General features: G+C 31.9%; 3 protein-coding genes across 3 annotated transcripts; all 3 read left to right on the forward strand.

Moving 5' to 3' along the window:
- The first annotated feature begins 201 nt into the window (after positions 1–201).
- Positions 202–16,048, forward strand: LOC130655748 (lisH domain-containing protein ARMC9-like). The gene is made up of 18 exons (XM_057458537.1): positions 202–345; positions 6,114–6,180; positions 6,962–7,087; positions 8,911–9,069; positions 9,805–9,963; positions 10,681–10,773; positions 11,510–11,537; positions 12,855–13,030; positions 13,103–13,189; positions 13,311–13,357; positions 13,476–13,593; positions 13,769–13,867; positions 14,052–14,266; positions 14,598–14,737; positions 14,975–15,051; positions 15,268–15,342; positions 15,576–15,663; positions 15,852–16,048. The coding sequence occupies exons 2-18, from the start codon at positions 6,130–6,132 to the stop codon at positions 15,929–15,931; spliced, it is 1,818 nt and encodes a 605-aa protein (XP_057314520.1). The 5' UTR covers positions 202–345; positions 6,114–6,129; the 3' UTR covers positions 15,932–16,048.
- On the forward strand, positions 16,006–19,844 carry LOC130653918 (lisH domain-containing protein ARMC9-like). Its single transcript, XM_057456412.1, has 10 exons — positions 16,006–16,022; positions 16,129–16,285; positions 16,378–16,416; positions 16,930–17,008; positions 17,320–17,357; positions 18,152–18,200; positions 18,327–18,352; positions 18,440–18,468; positions 18,582–18,733; positions 18,937–19,844. The coding sequence occupies exons 1-10, from the start codon at positions 16,006–16,008 to the stop codon at positions 18,969–18,971; spliced, it is 621 nt and encodes a 206-aa protein (XP_057312395.1). The 3' UTR covers positions 18,972–19,844.
- Positions 19,845–19,981: 137 nt separating this feature from the next.
- Positions 19,982–26,476, forward strand: LOC130655749 (telomeric repeat-binding factor 2-interacting protein 1-like). Its single transcript, XM_057458538.1, has 12 exons — positions 19,982–20,099; positions 20,468–20,514; positions 21,577–21,672; positions 22,366–22,434; positions 22,750–22,876; positions 22,991–23,093; positions 23,246–23,275; positions 23,369–23,581; positions 23,722–23,823; positions 24,826–25,452; positions 25,675–25,790; positions 26,329–26,476. Exons 1-12 carry the CDS (start codon positions 20,004–20,006, stop codon positions 26,344–26,346), a joined length of 1,644 nt encoding a protein of 547 aa, XP_057314521.1. The 5' UTR covers positions 19,982–20,003; the 3' UTR covers positions 26,347–26,476.
- Positions 26,477–26,767: the final 291 nt, after the last annotated feature.

Below are 26,767 nucleotides of genomic sequence, written 5' to 3' on the forward strand. Positions count from 1 at the left end.
GTTAATTTATTTGTCATGGTACAGGGACTTTAAGATAAACACTTAAAAAAGGCTCGCAAATTTAAAAACGACCCAAATTGGTGACGATAAGGACAATAATGATGATGGAATATAACTTTCCTATAGCAAAACTGCTTAAATTCTACGAATTTCTTTGCTATTTACGTAAAAGTATTGAATTCAAGCCAACATATTACGCTCCTTCGTGGTGGTCATTAAAAGATTTTCAGCCGGTTTTTCATAATTATTAAGGATTCAATGATGGTGCGCAAACACAAATAAAAATAAACGAATGACAGCCAGTTGTTATGGCGGAAAATTGAAATTCAAACTACGATACCCAAGGTAAACAAATTTATGTGAACCTATTTTCTATTACTTTATTATGTTGTAATATCATAATAAATATCAGTATATGTGAATTAATTATGTCCACAAGGAAAAATATTGATAATATTTATCATTTTTGCTCCGCAAAACGTAAAATACAGCTAGCTAGCTATCTAGCTCTAAAAGAGCTGCAACCCCTACAGAAATATTGAGACAGTGGTACTTTTTTACGATAACCTCTATGACTTATATCTCTGCTTAACAGTAGCACTTCCCTTCGAGAAAAACGGCTATGGGCAATGCTGAGCAACAATTAGCACATTTTAAGAGTCCGGATGTAAACCAAATAAACACAAGATCCTAAGTCAACTGTAAACATTGACAAGTAACCTTCAACAAGTTCCAGTTGCATGAATCTAGTGTAGAAATGGCCTAATAAGTACTTTTTGGAAGGAACATCCAAATTTGTCAACTTGACTCAATACATTTTGTGTAGGTATGATATCATTGCTATTACAGATACAACAGACGCACTAGATCAAAACAACAAAACTATCTAGCTACATGATACAATTATATAGCCTGTTTATTTTACGAAACAAAAAAAAACATACAAAATAAAATTTTTTCGAAAAAAAAAACAAAAAAAATTCGAACGAACTTAACAGAAATCAAAATCATTTATTAAAAGTTTTGAAGAATCACAACACTCTTTTTCGTGAGAAAAACAAACATATGTCTTCAAAATAAAATGCTTTGAGGTAAATTATTTTTAAAATTGTCCACAATCTGCTCTAATTGTTCATTTGTGAATGTTGGTGGTTGGTGGCCATTGTTTATAAATTTTTTATTTTATTAACAATTTTATAGAGACATTTGGAGTTTCTAATTTCCAGGTAAGGCTGTTTTAGCCAATCTAAAGACCCCCTGCAAAGTCTTTTTTCAACTTCCATCTTAGCGCCACTATTTGAGAATATCCTTGCACCACTTTCACCCCTGCAGATTAATCAACCAAGCAGCCTGCCATCCACTCTTAATTTTCAAACTTCGCCAGGACAATTTAAAGGTAAAAATGCTGTACTTTGTGCAGCATGGGATGGAACTAAAATCAGAGACTGTGCCTGCAAAAGATAATTGCTTCATTTTTACTGGATGTCTCAAAGGTGTGGGGTGCAAAAAATCAGACCCTGAGAGAACTCAGTGGATTTGGAGCAAGGTTGCAAAAATTAAAAAAATGTAAATGTACTTTTTTAACAAGATTCTAGTTTTGTTTAATGAACTATGAAATCCTTATTAAAACGATTGTTTCATTTTGTCTAAATTTTTTCAAAATGACTTGTTTATAAGCAACTAAACTGGATTTGAAAAATTATTAAGCAACTTCCTGTACAAATATAAGTACAAGGAACACTTTATTTTATTTGCTTAAGAAACATTTATGTATTTAAATGTACCTGTTCTTAGCACCCAAACATGGTCAGTATTTAATCCTCTCCTTCAGATTTTTTGACTTTTACTGCTATCACAACTCATGCATCTGCTAGTTACTTTTTTAGAACATAAAATAAAGGTCTGAGACTTATACTCATACATAAAATCCCACTTTATTTCTTGAAGAAAATTGCCAGAGAAAAAAAGCAAAATAATTATGCAGATAGTAATATTAAATTTAATATGGCCGATTTCAAACAAACAAACAAATTAGATTAACATAATAAATTTATAGACAAATAAAAACTTCAAATACTGGTAGCGAAGAAATTATAATGTTGTTAATTTATGGCGAATTAAAAAATATATATTGGCGGTTGTAAAAAAATATGAGTGATCTGTCTATTCTGTGAAAGTTCTTGTCTAAAAATATTGTAGCAGAAAAATAAAATTACTATGGTATATATATTTCTGAAAAATATTGAGGCAAAAAAATCTTGCTAAGTTGCTTTCGTTTTTTTTCCTATTTTAAGTTGTCAAGACCACATATTCTGTTTAGTGTTTTTCATTTAAACACTAAAATATAGTCATTTAGGGGAAATGCCTAAGATCATTATGCTCAAAATGTTTCTTTAACAGTGGAGATTAAACTTAATTTAGTTTAGTTAAATCAGTCAACTTGTAATCATAAGGTTTCAGGTTTGAGTACTCACTGTGGTGCACTTTAAATGCAATGTTGTCAGTCCATTTAGTGCTATTAACACACAAAAAAAGATTTTTTTTGCCTATACCAGCTTACAAACAGTTTAGCGAAAATATTTTAAGGCTAAGGCTCACAAGCCAGTTAATTTTTATGGAGTTTTTTTTCATTCCAACCAATCTTTAACATTCCAAGGAATATAGGCAAATTTGAGGTATGAAAGGTATGAGTTGGAGGTCTGGTAAAGGCTACATGCTACATAGGGCTTGTGATATTTTGTGGAACACAGAAAATTAAAAGAGACTAACTGAATTAGTGCTTTATTTTTTATAGAGATTAACATAATATGTTAACAAGTAAGATTGTTGTCTCCATTGCTTTTGGCATAATTAGCTATAAAATTTATGCGTCAGCCATATTGCGCTATTATCTATATTTGCAAAGAAAGCAAATCAAATAAGCAATAATTATAGCTTAGCTTTGTTTCTCTGTAATGACCTTATTGCCAATTCATTTCTATTTAGCAATAATTCTATTGTTTTTTTTATGAATTATCTCTGAAAACTATCAATAATTATAAATAAACTGGTTAGGAAGTAAGTTGTACACATGCTATTTACGAACTGAAAGTCAGGGCATCATTAAGTTGAATATCGCAGAAGTCGCCGGTGACATGCTTCGAAAATGCTTGTCACAGGCACAGTTCAATGCAAAGCAAAACTGGACAGGAGACTCAATTGTTAGAGTCTTTGCAGAACATCTCTTCTAACAAAACTAAGGGCAGGGCTGACTTATTGCCTGCTGTGTCGTGTGGGAGACAAAACTTCTGGACTTTTTTTTAATACGATATACAATTTTTTCGATTATTGTTACTAAACATATTTGATTTCTCTTTCCCCCTTTGAAAAGATTTTTTAAACTTTATTGAACATGTTTTTTTTGGTATTATTACATCATGAGAACATTCGTCCAAAATCTGTTTTAAGGTACAGGACACCTAACCTCTCCCGTGCTCTGGTTATATTTAACTTGCATGGGTGCGCACTCTTCTCACAGTATTCTCTGTGACGATGAAGGGTGGACTGGCTTGTGGCATCGTTCCAAATGGTCTTTCGTTTGAGTCTCAGTGTAATGCACCAGCCGAGCATAAGAGTGTCAGCATGAAGGAAAGGGGCCAACTTTAATGTTATCTATACCTTACGTTCTTCATAATAACACTATTTATTTAAATTTCACAACAAAATTACGTCAGCAATTTTTTTACGAACCACTATGCTTCAAAAACTCAGTGCTCCCGCTCTCCTGAATGTAATAAAGCCAAATTTCCACTAGGCGTTCCAGAACGTGCTGAGCGTGTCGGCTATTGTTTTTTCAGTCCCAAACCCTCTAAAGGCTGTCCGCTTAGTGCGGTTTCAAAAGTCGACTCTACTTCGACTTTTCCCACGTTTTCAAAGCACTATCCAATTAAACTGCTCCAAGGCCACGTGATATAAACAAATTTTTGCGAGAGCCATCAAAAACAACACACCTGAGACTAGATATCTCATTGTGACACAAGGCCTTTCAATTGCACTTATCGGCTCTCTCGTCTTTGTTTCGCTTTTCTTAATTAAAGGAGCAACCCAAGATAAAAGAGTTTTAAGTTTAGTGGGTGAAAAAAAAGTTGACTGTCATACAATTTCATATCTTGAACGAGAAGATTGAATTCTCCTTTTAGTTTTTCTTCTTGATACAACCGTCTTATCTAAAACCGTTTTGCATACTTTTTTGTTTTGTTTTCTTTTTCTTCATTCAGCAATAACAATAGTTTGAGAAGATTTATTTTCTTAAACAGCAATAATTTTCTACGTAGAAACGTTCATGTTTACAATTTTTTTTTTGTTTAAAAGTTTACGCGCTTTTTTTGTTGCTTTTAACAAGTGGAAATCAAAAAATAACATTCGAAGCGGATTTATTAGCGGCTATTGTTTTAAAACAATAGCTGCCTACGCTCAGCGCATTTTAGACCGCCTAGTGGAAAATTGCCTTAATTGCATGCCAAAATCATAAGCTAGGCATGCGATACCGATCGCACGCCTGTATTGTGTACGTACCACCACACGCGGGTGCAAGTATTCATGACCAAAACTGATATATATCCGTCCTGGTCATGTGAATTTTAGCAGCTGAGCCATACTTCACTCGCCTTGATTGTTCTAGGTGCGTGATGGATTTCACGCGCCTTGCTTGAATTGAGTAGAGTGATTATTCAGATTTCATAATTTAAGGTGCGTGATAACACATATGAAAAGTGTGGTCGTCTGGTAGGCCTACTGAGTAATAAATGTATTTGCATCTTTATTAAAGGACCATACGTAATTTGTATAGTTCGTATCAGAACTTCGTATCAATGAATCATTGATACGAAGTTTAAGTTTTTCGAAGCGTCGGCATTCGGCACTGCCGACATAATTGCCAACGTAAAATACGAAAACACTGTAGTTGCATCGGCAAAAAGATTACCAACGTAATTTTGTTGTGAAATTTGAATAAATGCCACAATCAAAAAGGTTGGTATTATTATGAAAAACGTAAGGTATAGAGAACATTAAAGTTGCCTCTTTCCTTCATGCTGACACTCTTATGCTTGGCTGGTGCATTACACTGAGACTCGAACGAAAGATGAAAGACCATTTGGAACCATGCCACAAGTCAGTCCGTCACAGAGAATACTGCGAGAAGAGTGCGCACCCATGCAAGTTAAATATAAATAGAACATTGGAAGGTTAGGTGTTCTGTACCTTAAGACAGATTTTGGACGAATGTTCTTGTGATGTATTACCAAAGAATGAATAAAGTTTAAAAAATCTTTTTAAAAAGGGAAAGAGAAATCAAATATGTTTAGTAATAATAATCAAAAAAATTGTATATCATATTAAAAAGAAGCCCAGAAGTTCTGTCTCACATAGACACAGCAAAGTCCTCGGTTTTGTGAGAAGAGATGTTCTGCGAAGACTCTAACAATTTGTGTAAGGAGAAACTTGCTTCGCTCTAAAAAATCAATTTTTTAAATTATTTTTTTGTTATCAGCTTTTACAAGAACAAAATACTTTTTTCCTCTGCTATGCCTTTGCTTTGATTTTCACTTATAGTCATATGGCAGCACCAAACTTTTTTATTTGTTTAAAAATTTGTTTATTCTTGACAGTAAACGTCAACGATATTGACATCTTAAGTCTGTCAACAAGAATGGGAGGTAATTTACAAATCACAAGTACTTAGTTGCTATCAAATGCCTAGAAATATTTAATTATAAATAGGAAAAAAATATAATTAGCAAAAAAAAGAAAATCAGAAAAAATGGTGGTCAGAAAAAACAAATTGGCAAAGATTGTTGTTCAGAAAAAAAATATTAGTTACTTATTTTATCAATAATGTAAAGGTATCCTTGGAGCATTCTTGCCTAACAAAACAACAACCTGGCCTTGCATGTTGATGTATAGATATGATGGTTGAGGACAATCTGTAAGTTGTCAACTCGTAAGTCCTGTTAAGCTGCAATCTAGTCATGTGGTCAATTATGACGCTCGTGATATGTATAGTTTATCTTTTGAAAACCCTATCTAATCCCTTGTTTATGTTAGATTTATATATAGTATATTCATTGTTTTAGAATTTATTAATAAAAAATGGAGGACATGAAATCTAGAGAGCCAGTTTTACATGCTGTTGTTAAAGAGGTATGGAATCTTAGCAGTTATCGATCCGCTCTAACTATCCCTCACAATTAGAATAAGAAGATGAACCTTTTATTTAGTTATATCATTTTCCTATATTAATCACATCTCATTATAAATATTAACTTTTTTGCAAGTAAAATGTCTTGACACAGTTGCATCAATGTTTAGTGATTGGTAAAATGTCTCTAGGAGGTCATCTTAAATTTACAGTAATCTTTAGACTTTAGAGACCACGGGCTGTCCCTGGTGCATGTTCTACAGTCCTCAAACCTATTAATAAGAAAATAACACCAGAGCAATAAATTGCTCTCCAAAGATTACAATAATTTAGGCGAGCAATCTGAATAAATAGAATAAGTTTAAAAGAGCATATTGAAGTCTTTTTTACCTATTTTGTTATATATATTTTGGTTCTTTTTTACTGTAAATAAGAAGAAAGAAAACATTGATTTCCATGTGAGTTAAATTAATATTGCTCAGCCAGAAAAACTTTTTTTGGAATTGGGGAAACAAATAATGGCTCAGCTAGTTTCTTATTTCTCAGAATTGGGTAAGACTTTGCATAAGCAAGAGCAATTGCTCTCACCTTATTAATAAGCCTGAGTCCCATGCCATAAAGGAGATGATTAGCATTTAAATAATGAATGTACTTTGAAGGTTTTATTCTTCACGAGTCTCTCTATTAAATAACCTAACTTGATCTTTTTAAATTTCATGAAATTTAAATAATGAGTTCTAAAAAAATACCCAATGGAATGATGAAGTAAACATACTTTTATAGTTTTTAGAGAGTGTTGGTTATGAAGACACTATCAGTGCATACACTGAAGAATTACAAAACAATAATATTACTGTCAATATGGATGCCTTACCAAGTCAAATGGAAGATGAAAGCATAAAAAAAAAGGTGATCAAGACATTTTTATTTAATTATATCTGTCATGAACTTTGAATGCAAAAGACAACCTTTTAAAACCAGTTAAATCTTAGTTTTTTTCTGGTAAAATAAATGGTTGTTTAGGAAGCTTATCAATCTGTAACATGTTTTCTTGCACTTTTGTAACTTCTAAATAGCCATAATCAAATTGACAATGACTAACAGTATCAAGAAAAGGATTTCTGCATTTGTTTCGTGTTTATGTTCTATGAGAATTGTTTTCTTAAATATAATTTAACTGAAAGTAAGAAAATTGTTATTATTCTGGGTGATTCACACGAACTGCTTTTTACAATCTAAGAACTATTTCTTGTTCTTCCTTCAGTGTTTTTTTGGATTATCTTCTACACTGCAATAGTAAATACACTCAAACCTGTGTTAACCAACAGCAACTTTAATGTTCACCCCTCCTGTTTTACCCCATAAAAAGACCAACAGCGTTTCAATGACACTTTGAATTGTATTAGATTAGGATTTTCCATTAAATTATCATTGACTGTACTATTACCTTATTATTACCTTATTATTACCTTCCTTTCCTCATTATCATCTTCTACTTCGATTGACTCCTTGTCTTTTTTTTTCCATCAACAGTCTCATTGCAATTGGGATGTTCTTCCGAAATAATCTCTTAAGGAATCTCAACAACATGCAGATATTTCTTCTTGTTTTAATGAACAAGTCATCTAAATCATTTTGTGTGCTATCTTGGTCTTTAGCAGTAAGGCGAGATTTGGCAAAACACTTTGTCACTGGTTCTTCTCTCACTTTCTTCCAACAAACGAGTATAAGCATAGGTAACTTTTGACCAAAAGCATTCTATCTGCTAGTTTTGTTAACCTCTGGTTACTATTTTCTGCCAACGCACATGACTTTCCTAAAGTACATTTTGTTGTTTGGTAATTTGAATTGCAAATAATTTGGTAAAATTGTGAATAATTTTATCAAGGTGGACAAGAGGACAGATTTGTAGTTGCCATTAATCAAACATCTACCAAAACAAAAACTTAAAAGATTTGCAAAACTTCTTTCTTACTTTCTGCAAGCCTATGGCTTAAGCACTTGTTCCGTGAAAATGTTGGTAAAGACAGTCTTCTTATTTGGTAAGCCTGCCAACCTTGCAAGGCTAGCAAGTTTTTAGCTTAATATAGTTTTATAAACATTTAAACATTTTGCAGCAAGAACTTCCAAAGACTCTAGTTACTAGAAACTGTTTTGAAACTAATTTTTTTATTGACCCACTCTATAATTGGGGTGAATACCTTTTATTTTTTTAGTGCTTTTGTAAACGTCTTTAGAACAATTGTTAGGGATATTTTTGTCATACAGTTTTTAACTATTTATACATAGCACAATACAACTTTGTCACAGTCTTTTTCTTTTATGTCTTTTTTGAGATATTATTTCTTTCCACCGCTTCAAATATTTCGATTTTCTTTTACGACATCATTTTTTTTACTTTAGGTACAAAGCTTTGAACTCTATCAAGTTCTTTCAGTACCTTTTGTATTTTTCTACCAGGATTTCATTAGTAAGCTGAAGAAAATGTGTTGAATAATGCTGTGTTTATGTTTTTATTTGTAGAAATAAAATGTTTTGCCTGAATATTAGAACCAAATTAATTTGAACATTCTTTTTGAGGAAAGTTCGGCTTATGAAACTAACTATATCCCATTGCCCTAATTGGGGTTTTTACTTAACGAGTATTGTAAACATGTGTAGATTTGAGTTGATTTTTTTTAATCATTTATTGCAATTAAAATATCTTTTTACAGGCATTTTACACATTATAGGAAGCTTTTACAAAGTCATTCAAAAATGGAAATTACAAATCATTTTGGTTACTGTGGAAAGAACACGTTTCGGAATCACTGAAAAATGAAAATGACACTCAAAGACTTGAGTTTAAACTACAACTATATTTTGCAGTTTATCCTATGACTACAGATGAGGTAATTTTATTATTTATAATTATTTGTCAACCATAAATTTTAATTTTTTTTTTACCTGTGGCTTATCAGATTCTGTTTATTTTAAGTGTATGTGATGCACTGGCTTTGTGTGTGACAAACACAATTTTCGCGTCACTATACCAGAATTATATCATTAAGCGTTGTTGGACTTATTTGTGTAAATAGGGTTTACTGTTTGTTAGTCAGTCATGACCTACAAATGAATCCAAGAATAACACTGTTGTAACATGTTACCATTGTTGTGTAAAGTGACATTTGGAAAATAGATGCTATAATAGCAGACAAAGAAACAATTGTCTTCATTATAGTACACTTAACTTTTCTATTTTCAAAAAGATTTATAGAATCTGAAGGATGAATAATCAAGCCTTTGTACCTTGGGAATAATGATAACTAACATGTATTGTTTATTGATACCAGATTAGTACTTCAAGTTTATGCTGTATTGCCTATAAAATGTTTTTAAATTTTTCTTTTTCTAAGTAATCTTTCTAAGTAACCTTTTTTCAAATAGCTAAGTTTAGTTTGTACTGCTAAGTTAAGAAAGATTTTTAAAGACAGAAAATTCATTCATATCTATTTAACATTTTCAATGGGCATTTTGAAAAACAAGGGTTGTACTTTATATGATTCAGCAATTTTTTCAAAAGTAACATGGTAGCCTTTGCCTTTTTCTTATATTTTACGTATTTTTAGGTGTATTTATCTCTTTAGACACGTATAACGCCTGTGGAATCATCTATGCAAGAGTTTAAAAGCTATTTGGAAACAAACGGAGCGTCACTAAGTCAAACAACTGAATTTGTAACTTTCTACGCTCTTCCTTTCGTACCAAATCCGAAAAGTCATCCTACATTTCAACCTTTATTTGAGGTAAGACACAAAGTAATTTCGTCATTAAATCAACTATGTTACATGCTATTATGTGATTTAACAGTAAAGTATGGCTTTTTTTTTATAACAAAAACAATTTAGCTGTTTGAAGGTTAAACATGAAGGATCATGCTTTGCTCAATAACTTTCAGATAGCATTACTATGCTTTGTAATCTTTATGTTTATAAAGAGTTTGTGAACTAAAGAACACTTTCCACTTTTGAGTTCTCCTTTACATTAATTTGATGTATGCTAATTTTGTGGTATTGGAATTCTGTTTGCAATATAATTTAAAATTGGGGGAATTACAGAAAGTGATATTTTAAATGTCTTTCTCAAATATTTCATTTACACATGTTGTACTGATAAGAATGTCTAAGAGTTATCTGATAAAACTGTGTATGTTCTCATCTATTTCAGTACAGATAGATAAGGCATGAATATATTTTTTGATTTACAATAATGCTAGACAAGCACTATTATCCATTACCATAACCTGGGTAGTTGTTCCTTATGTGGTGTGATACATGTCATCTGCTTAATTCATGCTGACACCTGAATCCTTCAAATGTAGAGAACCTGATAAAGCCGTATGACTGCTTGATGTAAACTAGTCTGCAGGTTATCCTGACATAAAAACAAGTTTTAAGAGCTTAATACAAACATTATTTTAAATACAAAAACAAAGTTTAAATAAGTTTAAATAATTTTTTTAGGAAACTTGGAGGGATGAGTTAAAAGAAAGTTTGGAAAAAATTTTAAATGGTGCCTTGTTTGCAGAGCCGCTTCCTCAACTTTACAAGTTGCATGTATCTTTTCATTGCATCCTTAATTTTATTCTGTCAATGTTACTGACATCAAATGTCTAAATAAGAACTACAGATTTTGTAGTGTGAAGAATGGTCATAATGCAAGATTTAATGTGCATGAAATCATATCTGTAAGATGGGGGATATTGTGAAAAAGAGTGTTATTGTAAAATTTAAAAAAAAATTGAGCATGATGTGTATTTTACATTTCTAAGAACGTCTAAATTTAGCTAAGGCTTGGAGTGTTTGTTTTTTACATTTTTTTCAAATGTTTTTTTGTGTTCTTTCAAAAACTTTGCGAAATAGATACTTCAACAAAAGGTAGGGAAATATTTTGTCAGATTTTCTGATATATAATGATAAAGATTTTGTTGGACTGAAAGAGATGATTTTTTAGTTATTTTGTTTAAAACGGTTGTTTCTTAGTATTAATCTCTATTTGATCAGAAATTATAATGAGCAAATAATGTTGTTATAGTCTTGTAAGCGACTTGATTAAATTGTATAAAGCATTCTCAGAAACCCTGAAAAAGCTATTTTCGACTTAGAATTTATCCTGAATTTTTTAACTCATGAGAGAAACCAACTATATTAACTTTAAATTGGGGGACTTATAGACCATTTCATACAAGTTGTGAAGGAATAAGATTTTATTAATATTCCAACCACTCTGTTGAAATTACCATTTAGCCACTAATTTAGTGTAAACAATTTCTTTGACAAAGTATTCAAACAGGTTGGAGCAGATCGTATGTTGCATAAAGGTGAGTTAGAATGTTAAAAAATGTATTAAACAGTCCATTTTAATTTGTTAGCTATATGTCCTCTTCATGCGTTCGAAATTCTTCGATTAAAAATTTATAAACATTTAAAAATAGAACGTGTAAATTTAAACATCCGTTTCAAGCCAACGATAATAATTCAAAGTGGGTATGTTTATGCAAATTTGTTCAAACTAGTCGGTGGCTCGTAGAAAAATCCACGGATTTGCCTGTCTTTTTATACCGTATTACGTGCGTCTTGCTACTTGCGCGGCTGAGCTACCATTTGGATGTATATGGATGCATACAGGTATTATAATATAGATAAAAAATCTCATCAACATTGTGGTGTGTGGTGTGTCTCATATTTTGTTATATGCCAGTCTCTTTTCCATGCCTGTTCGTTAATTTATTAGAATTCTCTCATAGAATGTTTTAGAAATGATTAAAGTACAAGCAAAAATATTCAGATTTTATTCAAATTATTCAAGTATATTAATACTAGTGTGTTGTCCAAAATGTTCGTCAAACCGCTGCTTCGTGCTAAGGAAATAGCAATGCAGTATTAGTACAATGAGCTACCAATGAGCTTGAATAATATATTACAAAAAAATTTAACAGACTTTTAAAGCTTTTCTATAATTTCAATACCAATTCTCACCTTCAAATTCACCTATGAATATTTTAATGCAATATTTTTGATCTTAGTTGATATTTTACATGCGCAAACTTGGAATTTAACTGTGTTATAAAATGTGCAATGACAAAAGTTAAGTAAATTCTGCCGAAAATGATCAGCTAGTTAAAAAGTTTTTAGGATGTTTTAATATTTTTCAATGGCAACACAACTGCACATAGCTTCGTACAAAATAGCATAAACGATATAATTTGAGAAAATAATAACGAACTGGAAAAATGAAATAAGAGCTTTAGATGTAATGCAGTTTCTTTAAGGTAGCTAACTCTCCACCTCAGGTTTTAAGGTAGCTAGGTCAAAAAAGAATGCTTTTAAAAAGTATTCTTTGCAAAATATGAAGATTTTTTGCTCTTGATACTTTTATTATGAATTGATATAATCAAAATCCCTTCTCTATTTGATTTTGTATTAAGTTTGTTATTTTTAAATACTAAAGTAAGCTCAGTATATTTATAGTAAAGTTTACATATCTACTCTGCATTGGACATTGAATGACATTTCCATAAAGCAGAACCTATTTATTGAAATGCCACTTGAAAAATGTCATCAATTTTTTCACTTTTCTATACATGGGAATACCAATAGTTTATTTAAATTAACAAGAGTAATTATCTTTTTTTCAGGAAAAGCAGAACAAGAGCAAGAACTAAATGATTTAAAAAAACAGTTGAAACTACATGAAAATCGAGCCTCTGAATATTTCAAAAAATTCGCAAAACTTCAAGGAGATTATCACAACTTGATTGGTATTTCTGCTGAATTGGTTGATTCATTAGAAAAGTGTGTCCGTGGTCAAATGGTAAGAATTTTGCTTGCATATTTATTATGTCATAGTTTTGTGTGGTAGTAATAATACTATTAAATTATATAGATTACTCCAGAATACCTACAAAATATTTGTCAAAGATTGTTTGGCCAGACACCAGGCCAAAGTGTTGACTTGTCCAAACCAGGCACAGTAAGTATTTTTCTGGGTTTTCTATGCAATATTTTAATATCTTATAATATCTTTATTGCTCAATTCGGCCCAATGGACATGGCAGTATTATTTAAAGTTATTGGTAAATATATTTTTTTAGACCTCAAACTTGTTGCGTGCATCTATAGCTAATGACAACTTATTGACGTGAGTACTATTATTGTTAAACAATAATAATTTTTGATCAGAGAGTATCATTCTTGATCCAGAGTGTTAAATTGGTTGTAGATTCTTTAGCCTTGTAATTAACCCAATCTCTCTTTAGTTCCACTTCACTAAAAGATTCGCATTATCCTTCTCTTGACTACAATAAAATTCAGGTGGCATTGGAAAGTGATCTAGATGATAGGAAAAAAACCTTATTACTTCAAGCATTAATATGGGTAACTGCGTTTCTTTTGGTATATTTGTATATCAATAAACAACAGTTCGTCACAATTTTGAAATGAATATATATCATATATATCATACACCACATAGTATATTATCATGTATCACATATGGATTTAGAATATCTAAAACCAGTCATTCAATAGGTTTTTCTTACTACATTTTCAGCGCATGACGAAATCGGATGCAGGGGAGCAGAGAGATGGAGTGATCACTGCGTACATTTCAAATGATATTCTTGGATGTGAAAGTAAAGCTACTGTGTCTGTGAGTTTGTTGTTTGTCAGTTTACTGTGTGTTGATAAACGTGGTAGTTGGTCAGGCTACAAAGCATAAGAACATGTTCGTAAAGCTATGTGGCATGTCTTTTTATTTTTATTTAATAACATAATTCAAAAAATGTTGACACCGATATTTTTTGTTAGAATGCCGTCTTTGTTTTACTCACTAGAGCTACGTTACTGAAATATTTGAATCTTCTGTGGACATGGTGAGCGAATACCTTTCTCGATTTATCAACACTGTTGCATCGTTTGCTGCAGGTCGTGTGTACTTAGCGCAGTCAGAACTTCTGATAAAAAAGCTGGTGCGTATGCTTATGAAAACTAAGAATGAATCATCTATAAGTGAAAACGTGTTGGGAGCTCTACAAAAATTGAGTTTAAGGTATTATGTTTTCATTTTCACTATTTTTTTGGTTGTTAATTTTTTTGTTTTAGTTATGTTGAGGAAAAAAATGGAAACAAAAGTTTATAATTTGTCACTATCAATTTACCTATTTTTGTTTTGATATTTTTGTTGTAAATACATATAATACATACTAAAACTTACCTGTGTATAATGAAATGTATAGTAATATGGTTTAAATTCTAATAATAACATAGCAATAATATAAAAAGAAAGAACAACATTTTAAGCTAAGGTTTAAGTAACTATTTTGTTGATAAATTTGTGGTAATGTAAAACTTTGAAACCAGGGATGTATTTTTCCATCTAGACGTCGTGTTCAAAGTACATTAATTGACTCAGCTGTAGTTGAGTGGTTATTTAAAATGTTGGAAGAGCCTGATAATCTATCAGATTATGCTCTGGAATACACAGTGGCTCTCTTAATGAATCTTTGTTTGCGTACCACAGGTAAATGTTCCATGTTTCATTTTAGAAAGCATCTCCTAATTTCTATGTTACCTGAGTTTTTATTTAAGATTGCAAATAATATTTTCGACTGCATAGGGGACCTATTGCACTTGTATTTTTTTATGGAAAGATTTTTTATCCAGTTTTCCCTTGTAATTCCATAAAGCAGTTGATTGCTATAACCTAATTAGGAAGCTGGCAATAATTTATGTAAAATTTAATTTTATTGTTTTGCAGGAAAAAAGAAATGTTGTTTGCATCCAGAAAAAATTCTTAAGCTGTTAATTGATCTGCTTTCATATGATAATCAGGAGGTACTTTAATAATTACGTCTTGTTTTGTGACATTTTTTAAAACAGTTCTGACTGATTACTGTAAAAGAATAAGAACACAAAAGTCCTGTCAGTTTCTTGAATTGCTTGTTTTGAAACAAAAGCATCTGAAAAGACCGAATTTCTTTCTAAAATACTCAAATAAAATTGTGTCCGAAACAGAAATATGCCTTCTACAACATGGTTCTTTATTTTTAGATCCGCCCTTATATTAATGGAACTTTGTACAGTATACTTTCATTGCCATCAATAAAAGCTGCTGCTGTGCATATGGTATGAAATCTTGTTTGCATGTTTTTTTATTCACTAAAAATATATCTAATTTTTATTCTTATGTGCAGGGCTACATCCATTGCATGTCTGTACATCCATTGCATGTGTGATGTTATAAATAAAAATTCGAATCAAGTAAATTTTTTCCCAATAATAAGCAAAATACTGTGCAGTTTAAAGTCTACATTCATTAAATTTTAACAGTTGTAATGCTTACAAGTGACTTTTCACAGGGTTTGGAAGAAATTTTAAACAGCTACATGCAAGATGAAACTCAGGATCAACACCAGTTACGTTTTATCATAAAGCAATTAAACACAGGTACGAAATGGTTTCCTGTGATAAAAAAACTTAAATTGAACTTAAATTGAAAAAATGCCCCTAAGTATGATTTCGAACCAGAAAGCAAGTATATATTTGTTTCAGAATCTTGAGATCTCTATATCTTTATGTTAAGATGGTAAAATGACATTGTATGAATTATTAGGTATTTATGTATTTATATTTAGTGGAATTGAGATCAGATGATGAGGTGGAATCTGAAGGGGAAGATGATGATGACGATGATGATGATGAGGCATGTTATTAAATTATTTTAATTTTTTAATTTTTAATTGTTTGTTTTATTCGCCTTGTTTGTTTTTATTTTCACTGAGTATAGAAATGACAGTGAAGGCTCCGTTAGATACACAGAAAGATGTATTTTTAAAATACAAACAAAATATGGAAAAAAATGAGTTGCATGACATGAACTATTTGTAAATCTAAGTCATTAAAAAGTTAAAGATGGGTGTGCCATTTGCACAATCAAACGAAAACAATTTCCAACATTTTTTTACAGGAAGGAGATGCAGTTGATGCAGAGAGTGACAAAGATGAGACAGTTACTGCTTTAATTGATGAACAAAGTGGTGAAGAACTTTTATGTGCTCAATATTTGCATGTAAGATAATAGAAAATTATGGACTGATAATACAGGATGATGTTATTTTCTGTCATCATGTTTGTTGTCATTGTTTTCTTTTTTTTCTTCAGAAGACAGCTGTTAAACCGTCTGCGATGAAAAATAAAAAGGTAGAATTATTTGCAACAACATTTTTCTCTTCAAAATTTTTTAAATATCACCATGTAATTTTCAACTATTGTTATTAACAACGTTAACTTTTTTCAACCTTGCCTAAAATTGATCTCTACCTAGGGGATAATTCACAAATCAAAAAGTGTACACTGTACATCAATTCAGCGTCTCTTCCTACCTTGAGTGTCAAAATAAAAAATGTAACTTTTAAGTATCGTCAATCCCTAAAAAGTGCTCACACATACACTCGTGTAAAGCATGTATGTGGACGACAAATCAGTCAAGTAATACTTTCTATCCTCTACAAATTGTTAAGTTTTACGGTATTGAAGTTTAATTTCAAAGGATTTAACCCACTCTCTTCCTAAAATTAGAATTGACTTTTAGCATTTAGATTTCAAGAAGAAATTTAAAGTTGTTTTAAAATTGTAAATCTAAAACATACTTCCTGTTAGAAATCAACGTCTTGTAAGCTCTTATTCAAATCTTAATTTTCTTACTTTCTTTAGATCAGACAAAGTGTAGATGAACCTTTTACAAGACCTGTAACACCTGCAACTAGGCCATACAAAACACAGTCCAATATAGGTAGTTATATTTAAATTGTGATATATACTGATGTTTAAAAAGTAGATTCAGGCCTGTAGCAGTCTTAAGGGCCCAAGCTACCACGTCACATCCCCCCTCCCAAAAATAAAAATGTCGATCATGGTCAATATGGGGAAACTTGTGCAGAGGATTTGTGTGGAAGGTTAAAATGTGAAGATCCCATCCCTGCCAAAACATTCGGATGTGTACTACAGCCATGAGATTTTATCTTTTAAAGTATCCGCAAAGAACATTTTCTAAACTTTCATGTTGTGAAATAATTATTATTCTATCATATTTGTTCTCTCTAGAACTCTCTACACATCAACCAGAAGTTCTTATTTCTCAGGTACATCTCGCTTTTACTTTTTTTGTCAGGAAACATTTTGAGTTTTTGCATTGCTATTAAATTCTTTGTTCCAGTTTTATCATGCAAATAGTTTTTGTTGTGGTTGATTTTAGGGAATCCACATCCACAAATTGTACAATATGTACACTTTTCTAAAACAAACTACGCATTGCATTGCAATGCAATGTCATTCAATTACGATGCAATGCAATGCAATGCGATGCGATGCAATGACATGCGATTCTATGTGATGCATTGCATCGCATCGAAACCAAAACGAACTTCAGTTAACAACCAAAACGAACTTCAGTTTACTTTTTAGCGTTCTCTGTACCTGGAAAACATTAACGCAAACTTAGACACATTTCATTATGCAAAATAAAAATCTTAAACAATGTTTTTGTATCCTCTTACTAAATAATAATGTTATTGCTGGATTCGTACCTATTTATATTTTTTGTTTTAAAGATACTTTTTGTGGGGCCTCTGTTCATGTTGATATTAATTTTATTGGTATCCAAGAAAAATTTACTATGAATATTCAGTTTCATAAAAATTTTCTGAAAAAGGAACGGAATCTTTCTTAGTTGAAAGGATAAATTTACGTCTTTAAACTGACAATTTACCATAATTTTTAGAAATGAACAAAATAATCTTATCGCATAAAATTATTATAATCAAAAAAGTTTTCTTGTCGACACCACAAAAACAAAACATATCAACATTCCCTCAGCTGATTATCATAATTTTCGTTGTTCCACCGTGCATCCACTGTAATCTCTTTTTCTTAACAGGAGAGACCTCGCACATCATCTTCAAAAGGTAGTAGAAGACCACCAGCAGGTAACAAATACAAAAAACAGTTTAGAAATGCTGTACATATGCTCTAATTTTTAATTTAGTTTAGAGAAATAATCCAAATTTCTGTGACTAATGTTATTTTTAAATTGTGTTTCGTGTATTTTGCAGAACAAGCAAGAGCAAGAGATGCAAAGGTAATTTGTTTAGCATTTCTTTTTTTGTTATTACTGTGCAATTATGTTGTAACTATGTTTGTTAATGACTGATTCGTCTTTTTTTAGCCGAATGCTCACAGCAAGCAGCGTCAAGGGTGAGTAAATATTTTTGTAACTATAAGCATTGGTGAGATATTGTTGTGAATAATCTTCTTTTCAGGAAATTCTTATGTGATAATATCTTTATGTTGCTTTTGTTAATGTTTAGAGGCAAAAGTTTCAAACAAGCTTTTGCTACTCGTCCGAAAATACCAAGAACCCCAGACACTGGCAGTGAAAGTGGTTCGCGTCCAACTTCTTCCACCGAAGTGCCACCATTAACACGTTCGATTTCACCACCACGACCTGCGAGTGGGAAAGGTTGGAGCTGAAATTTATCTTAACATCTCCTTTTTAATACAGCTGGTTGAAAGATTAATGTTGAAATATAAATTGGTGTTGAAATTAGCTTTAAAAAAATACAGAAGATTTCCCAAACTTGCTTTTATTTCAACTTGCAAGAGAACAAGCTAAAACCATCGGTTTATTTTAAGAGTATAGTCGTTTTTTCTATTCTTTTTTAGCTCCAAAAACTTCAAGTAGAACCTCACCACGATAAGAGATTGGAATCGAATTATTTAAACACCAACAAAAATTTTATAACGTTTATTTATCTTAGAATATATCTTGCACATTTTTTATGGAAAAAATGAAAGAACATGTTTTTGATAGGAGACGCCTGTTTAGGATTCACTAGTTTTTGTACATAGCTAAAAGTCGTTGATTGAATAAGTGATTTTGTAAAGAAGGTCTTATCAATGGTTTTCTATCTCGTCATGTAACGACGTACCAAAAATTCCGAAATTTTTTTTCTTTAAGCAAACTTTTTTGTGTATCTCATTATGCCGATCCTTATAATACAACTTCATGTATATTACGAATTGTAAATTATGAAATTTTTAGCCTGCACTGTGTTATATGAATTGGAGAGATTATTGGTACATAATGTATTAAGACAGAATTTGAGTTTTTTTTATCAGAACATTAATCCCTATAAAACACCTCACCCAATGTTGTTGGTTCTGTTATCAGCAAGTTCTTAAAATATGTTTAAAATGTTAGTTATATAAAATTCTACTCTGAGTAGCACGATAAATGTGAGTGAGTTAACTAGAAAACGAAGAGATAAAAAATAAATAACTGTATATGGTTGCTATAAACTGTTATGTTATTTGTTTCAAAACTCTCCCTCGTTTTCGATGCTTTCCTGTAAGTCTGCGATAGTTTTGTTAGATTAATACCCTATGTTGTTATGGTAGAATAATATTGATATTTATTCATGAGTTCTTCTGATGAGTTGAATCACAAAGGATGAATGTGATGTAGTGTCTGGTGAGATGCAATTATATCTGGTATTTTATGTTATATTTCATATAGTCGACTATAGAACAACAACTGTTTTAGTGGGGTTTTTTTGGAAATGAAAATTCGATAAAAATAAGATCTTTGATTTGTAATGATTAACTCACTAATAAAAAGTGTATGAAAGCTGTGTTACTTGTTTTGGAGTTTAAACTTAAAAGATAACCAACCTAATTTGTTCTCTCTTTTATTTTGTTCTACTGTTCATTTTAGCCAGCTAGATACAAACATGGATGATACCGATTCAAAAAAGCCAATTTTTGATCAGCTTAAATTCTTGATGAGACCAGGTCCTAATCGTGCGGAAATTAGAAAACTGATTGAGGTGAGCACTAACCGATAAAGGTCTTGTTCCTTGTTGTTATTCGTCTTTGTTTTTGCTTTTGGTCTGTTTTCTTGTTACAGTTGTTTTTCATGTTAATTTTCTTGTTGGACAATGCGGAAAATTTTAAAATATACAATTCTTTTTTATCTTTTAAGAAAAAGATTCAAAAAATGTTCATTTTGTTCGTGCAGTTTATTATGTCAGTCTGCCACCGCAGTAGAACATAGGGAATAATTTATTTAGCAAACGTTTGTAAAATCACATAGGTGACTGTGTTGTTTTTGTTATTGATGTTGTTACATTGTTTATTTTCATTGTTAACGTTTCCTTACGTTAACGTTTCGTTTATAGTATATCTTTTTTTATAGGAAAACGGAGGTGTCTTGGTTAGTGCAATAAAGGAAGGAGTTATCAGGCAAGTCTACTTCTTGAAGTAGAAGTTGGTCGTTGATAGACTTTCATTTCATGTGATAACACCAACATGAAAGTGGTTAACCCTTATTTTGTTTTTAAATACTCATTACGCTGCTGGGGCACCCGAATACGTACCCAGGACACCACATCATGACGCTTAGTTGACAGAGATGCATAAACAGAAATGAAGGGGGTCTTACTAAAAGAATGAGTTGCCATCATATTTTCTGTATAAGAAGAAGTATGAACTAACCAACTTTTTATTACTCAGTAGGAATTTACGATTTCTTTCTATATACACCCACAATCCACAAATTCCAAAAAAACAAGGAACAAATTGACCTCTTTTTGCCATCAAGTTCAGTGAGGCGCGTTTCTTTTATAAACTATATTATTACGTATTATTATTTGATTTATGTAGCCAGGATGACCCTATAGTTCCTATTGGTATTGCTATTAACAGGGCTCCTGCAAAAGGATGTCCCAGTGCATTTAACGCTTTCACTTGAGCTAATAATACGATATCTTAAAATCGATTGGAAAACGTTGTCTGTGACAAATCACGTCAAGAAAGTAATAACAGCTAAGTCTTTGTTGTAACGAGAAAGTTAATTATCCTTGGTATGAAATCACTGTAGATTGTTTGTCCCCTCCCAGTGCCTTAACTTTCTGATGTCTTAATGTTGTGTCTGCATCTGTTAAGTAAGCAATGCATTGTTAAGTAATTAAAGTGAGGAAACAACACAATCCACAGCTGTACACGCGTACATCTGTTCTAAAATGATGGTAAAATTTATCAGTTTTAAAGATGAAGAGTTGATTTCATGGAAGAGATTAAAAGATGCAGTTGGAACGAGTAAAATGTAAACGCAGAAATCTACAACAACATAACAGCCTAAATTTGTAATTAGGCTGTTTCCTGTACCCATATTCCATTTTAATTTTGAGGCTAGAGATGTTTTGTATTTTAAGATTCGTGCTAATTATGTTTTTGAGTTGTTAATAAGGATACGTGAAGATTAATGTTTTTATTAAGTTTTATTTTATAGATATTTTATTTTAGGCTGACGGACGATAAGTTGCATTTGGAAGGATATCACACTGATTTTATAAAAGAGTCGTGTAAAAAACAGAAGCTCCTTGACAAGACAAAATATGAGTAAGTTTTAAACAAGCTGATAATTATGTCAAGGGGTTAAAAATCCTTCCTGATGTAAAAAACCGAAAGAAAAGCGAAAGACATTGTTTTGGAAAAATTTTCAAATCCTACAATTTAATAATAGGTGATAAATTTTAATTACACTTTTAAAATTTAAAAGTCACCAAAAAAAGTATTGTTTTATTTTAAAATGAAGTTCGAACCAGTTTTAATTTTTCTTGATTGGATGAAATTTGTTTGGCAACGTATTTTCGTCAAGTATTATTTTTTCTCCCTCGTGATTTATTGCTGTGTAAGAACGGGGTCGGGTATGCTTACTCAAATTTCATTCTTAGGATCAAGAATATACTTACAATATGCTTTTTGAAGAAAGTTTTTTTACAAATGTTCCTCTAAAAAAATCAAGATTTTAATAAAGTTGAAATCTATTCGACAATCCTCTTCTGGAAAGGAAAATTGGTGAGGTTCATAAAGCAAAGCTTCTCATATATGTTTTCTAAATAACGCAGAAATAGACCTCTGCTGAACTACACCCGCCATTACATATATAATAAGCATCTTCTTTAGTCAATCTGAGCCTGAATGTGGTTATAGTTAGATTTGTAATAAGAAAAGCATGTAAATGAATTTTTAAATGTGTTTGCTGAAGTTGCAGTACGTTATTAAGAAACTTATCTTGATTTTTTTTTACAGACTGCCAAGGTATAGAAGTGGCACAACATCAACTACAATTTCTATTGATAGAAGTTTACTAACTAATGCGTAAGTTCTAAGAGTACTTACAATTGACTGACGTTTGTTGTTTTCTAACTAACAAATATATATTTGCGTGTTCTTTGATGAGCAGCTGAAATCTCTGCAATTTTAAACTAGCATCGCCAATACTTTTTAACGGGCGTTCCCAACACAAAAGTGTGAAGTACAGTCTTTTATACGATTTAATTTTACATTCTTGCCACGTGAAGTTGCTTCCTTGCAAAGACAATGAGTATACTTGACTGTTTACAAACAATCATGTGAAGGCAAATGGTATGTTAAAATAATTAATTTTAGATTATTTATTTTGGATACTTTTAGACGTCTAAAGTACCAACCAGAAGAAGATGATGCCATTTTATGTTATGTGTCAAAATACGCAAGGATGAGTGGATGTACCGGAAGTTTAACAGGAAATCTGATTTGGAAGAAGATGCAGAGTGAAAAGGTAACGTTAAGAGGGACGGTGAATTTTGACCTATTTTGATCGTTTACAAACACTACAACTTATCTTTGTTTGAACCAGTTAATTATTTGTTTTTACGACAACTACTTTTTTTAGGTGACTTTGCATTCATGGCAATCGATGAAAGATCGATATTTAAAGCATCTTCAACATAGAGTACCATCATTTGATTTTCAACGGATAACAATGCGTGTTTGTGGTAGGAAATATTGCTTTTGTTTTTTTGCTTGTTCGCTCGACCGTTCGTCCGCCCACTAGTTCTTTTGTTCCTTATTTTTTTCTTAACTCACTGTCATCTAGCTGATTTCAGGCTGTTGTCATTGTCGTTGCAATAGTTTATTTTGTGTTTAGATGGTCGAGAAATACCGTTTGCTGTTAATAGTAAGATCCTTATTTTTGATCTCTATATTAAGTCCATGCTTATTTCCAGTAACTGCACGAATAAAAGACTATTTTGTTTAAAAATTGATTTAGCATTTGACAAACCTTCATTTTCCCCGAGAAAAGGGAAATCTACACCGATAAAAGAAGCGCGGAAGGAAATAAGTGATCCTACTGACAGCGTTGAAACAGAATCATCAATAGCAACTGAATCAACAGGTGATGTCACTTTGGTTAGGCGGAAAAAACGAAAGATGCTTCCAAGCAACCAGCCAGTGTTTACAGCATCACCTCGAGACTCTTATGGTAAGACAGTCATTTCTTTTACGCTGTTTTTACATTTACCTATTTCTTAGACAATTGATTTATTTTGTTAACAACTCATAGTCCATGAACGACTGAACTTCATAGCTTCATAGCTACGCAGCTATCTTGTTTTTTCTTAGGTAATCCGATCGATGATATTGAGAAGAGTTCTACTTGCAAAGGAGAAAACAAAGATTTATCAACAACCATGTCAACCAACAAGGAGAATAACAACAATATAGGTGATGCATTTTTTTTTTATTAAAACTGTTGTGTGTAGATGTGTGTGGTCTTATAGTGCCACAGATAGCCTCAATTTATGCGAGAGGCGTTTTTATTGACTAAATGTCTGCGGGATTTGAAAACCACGAAAATCCTAAAATCACCTTCATGACATTGAAAACGTCGAACATTTATCTTTCTCTAAAAACTTTTCTTAAGACTTTAATTGTTTTAACCCTATTCGGTCCGACTATGTTGCATGGCTACGATACTTACTGAGTCCCTAAAAATCTCTATGAAACCCTTATAATGGGGAAAATATAATAACTTGTTGGATTATCCTTAGAACTTGAAACTTACAACACAACTTTGTTTTACCAAGAAAAATCATTTTCTATGTTTTGGACACGAGATTAATCCGACTGCCCGATTTTTTCGGATTTTACCTGAAAATCGGAAAAACGGATTTTCAGGCAATTCTTTGGCAATTTTTCATGCGATCTATGTTAAAACTTTAAGAAACTTCAAACGGAATGTAAAAATTCGCTCTAGAACTAGAGTAATTGAATTTTAAGCAGATAATGTCATTTTAAACAAATTTCAAGCTATTGATGACGTCACAGAAATGTGCTGACGCAAGCAAAAACTATTGCTGCTACTTTGTTCCTTTTTGTGACGTACTATAAGTGTGCTAAGTGTGATTCAATTTAGACAAGGCTATGAAAAGTTATTGAGGGGGGGGGGACACGTCCCCGGTCAATAATATGTTCGGAAAACCCCCGACCGAATAGGGTTAAGGGGTATTCTACTTAAATAACTTCAGACAAAAAATAAAGCAAATAACCTTATATGACAGAAAATAAATAAATAAAGAAAATCTCGACAACCTTGAAAGTATCAAAAAAAATTGCCAGACACTCCGATTAGTATATTTTCTTTGCGTTTAACTTTTGTTGTACTGAGTTGCATCTGCTCTCCGAAGCTCAACACTGGAAAATAGGTGATTCATTTTTATTTCTCAGACCCTTCCGAAGATATCGACTTTTTCCAGACAATTAATTCGAATGAGAATTCGATGGACACACCCAATGAAACAATCAAAAACACTGTTGAATTACATAACAGTCAACTTAAAACTCAGCCAGCAAATAAACAAAACGAAGAACTAATGACACTTCTTAAAGATGTTACTGTCGTATTTAACGATGTATATAGTTTATCCCCCACCAAAAGTTTGAAAACAGAACAAACCAGCGAAAAGAAAGCAGAGGATAAAAATGAACAACATGAAGCGATTTCTCCGGAAACTAACCCCCGTCTTTCTCCAAAATTTTGTTCCACACGTGTGAAAGGAAATACACTCGTGACAAATGTACGTTCGTCAGATTCAGCTACCAGACAGCTTCCTGTTTTTGACAGTAGCGATGAGGATGATTTGTTTGACAAGCAGCTGTTGAGACAAGCAATGATGTCATCACAAAACATAAAACCAATATTGGACGAAAATACAGCATCAGTTAATGAACAAACAGGAATAGGAGAAGATAGCCACAACCATTCGGCTGAAAGTTGTTTAGCAGGAAATTCATCGTTGTCGCACAATGTCGAAAATGAAATTATTTCAGTGGAGAACATTCCACCATGCGAATGTAAGTTTCATCTCTCAAGAAAATATTTTTAAATTCTTCTTAAGCGACACTTACTTGCTTTTAATTGCAATGTAATTTATAAAGTGGGGCAATCAAATCAAGGCGGTTAAAAAAAGTGATTCCAAATTTTATTGTCTAAATATAATTAATGTTAAGACTAGTTCGTTATAAATCGTTCAAAAATAATCCCAAACATTTTTAAATAGTGATTTTGTTTTTCAGGTCATAGAAGGCCAGCGTACAAACGAGCCCTCCAGAAGGTGCAGGAGTTTGACAACCTAGTCCGCGAAGCTGACCCTATATTTTGGACATCTCTTCGTGGTGAACTGTTGTCAATTGTAAGTAACGCAGTGACGTGTAATGTCCTGTACCCCATGTCAAATTTTATCGAAATGAAACGGTTTTAATTTTTGAACCAGTTTCTTAGGTGATAAAAATAAATATTTGGATGTAACCATCATTTTAAGCATGCTACCTTTTTTTATAGGGTTAAATTTTGTAGAATACGTAAACAAGTGCAAAAAGAATTATCCCCAAAATTTCCAATTTTTTGTATCCGCAAAAAAATTCTAAACGTAAAATTTTAGGAAATTTAGGAACGTGTAGCTATCCGCGAAAAAATATTTCGCAAATGGAGCATTACCCTAAAAATATTTGTACCCAGAATGTTTTTTTATTCAGGTGTGCATTTTCAGATAATTTTTCATTTTCTATTTTATTGGATGGAACGATAATAAATATTTTGAGTTTTTTCTAGACATTAGGAGCTTCTGCGTGTACTTTATGGATGCCCCTATACAAAAAATTTACTTCACTAAAGTTTTAATAATTTATTCATTTGTTTTTTTTTCTACTGTCTTATTTTTTTATTTTTAGGGTGTAATATCGAAGTAAAAACCTCTCGTTATTTCAATCTGACCACGTAAAACAATCGTGATGCAAAACCATGAAACGATTATACCCGCTGTTTGCTGTGGATGTATATATGTATATATTTTTGCACTTGTAAAAATCTAAAAGTCAATGTGTGTGTATTCCCTTCAACCTCGCCCCCAGGGATACCGTGAGCGACCGTACGCAAACAGGACGGTGGCAGCAAGGGGTATGGGAAAGAACTGCACCGGTCGTCTTAATACCACCTTATGCACACACAGTAAAAGCGTACGTAAATCAATGTAAACAATTTTTGTGTTGCGACTGAAATGCCTTTTTTCTCAGAAATAAGAGGTGGATAACAGGACTAATATACTCATGCGAATAACATAATGGCGTTTAGGAATTGTCTTTACGAGTTATAAAAAAACTGAAGTAAATT

The sequence above is a fragment of the Hydractinia symbiolongicarpus genome, chromosome 8 (genome assembly GCF_029227915.1).
Source record: "Hydractinia symbiolongicarpus strain clone_291-10 chromosome 8, HSymV2.1, whole genome shotgun sequence".
NCBI lineage: Eukaryota > Metazoa > Cnidaria > Hydrozoa > Anthoathecata > Hydractiniidae > Hydractinia > Hydractinia symbiolongicarpus.

Coding starts and splice junctions, on each gene's coding strand:
- LOC130653918 (XM_057456412.1), top strand. Junction 18,469..18,581: donor CACAGCAAGCAGCGTCAAGG/GTGAGTAAATAT, acceptor GTTAATGTTTAG/AGGCAAAAGTTTCAAACAAG. Junction 18,734..18,936: donor ACGACCTGCGAGTGGGAAAG/GTTGGAGCTGAA, acceptor ATTCTTTTTTAG/CTCCAAAAACTTCAAGTAGA.
- LOC130655748 (XM_057458537.1), top strand. CDS start 6,130: ATGGAGGACATGAAATCTAGAGAGCCAGTTTTACATGCTGTTGTTAAA. Junction 9,070..9,804: donor ATCCTATGACTACAGATGAG/GTAATTTTATTA, acceptor TTATCTCTTTAG/ACACGTATAACGCCTGTGGA. Junction 13,031..13,102: donor AGTGTGTCCGTGGTCAAATG/GTAAGAATTTTG, acceptor TAAATTATATAG/ATTACTCCAGAATACCTACA.
- LOC130655749 (XM_057458538.1), top strand. CDS start 20,004: ATGGATGATACCGATTCAAAAAAGCCAATTTTTGATCAGCTTAAATTC. Junction 21,673..22,365: donor CTTGACAAGACAAAATATGA/GTAAGTTTTAAA, acceptor TTTTTTTTACAG/ACTGCCAAGGTATAGAAGTG. Junction 23,582..23,721: donor ATCACCTCGAGACTCTTATG/GTAAGACAGTCA, acceptor GTTTTTTCTTAG/GTAATCCGATCGATGATATT.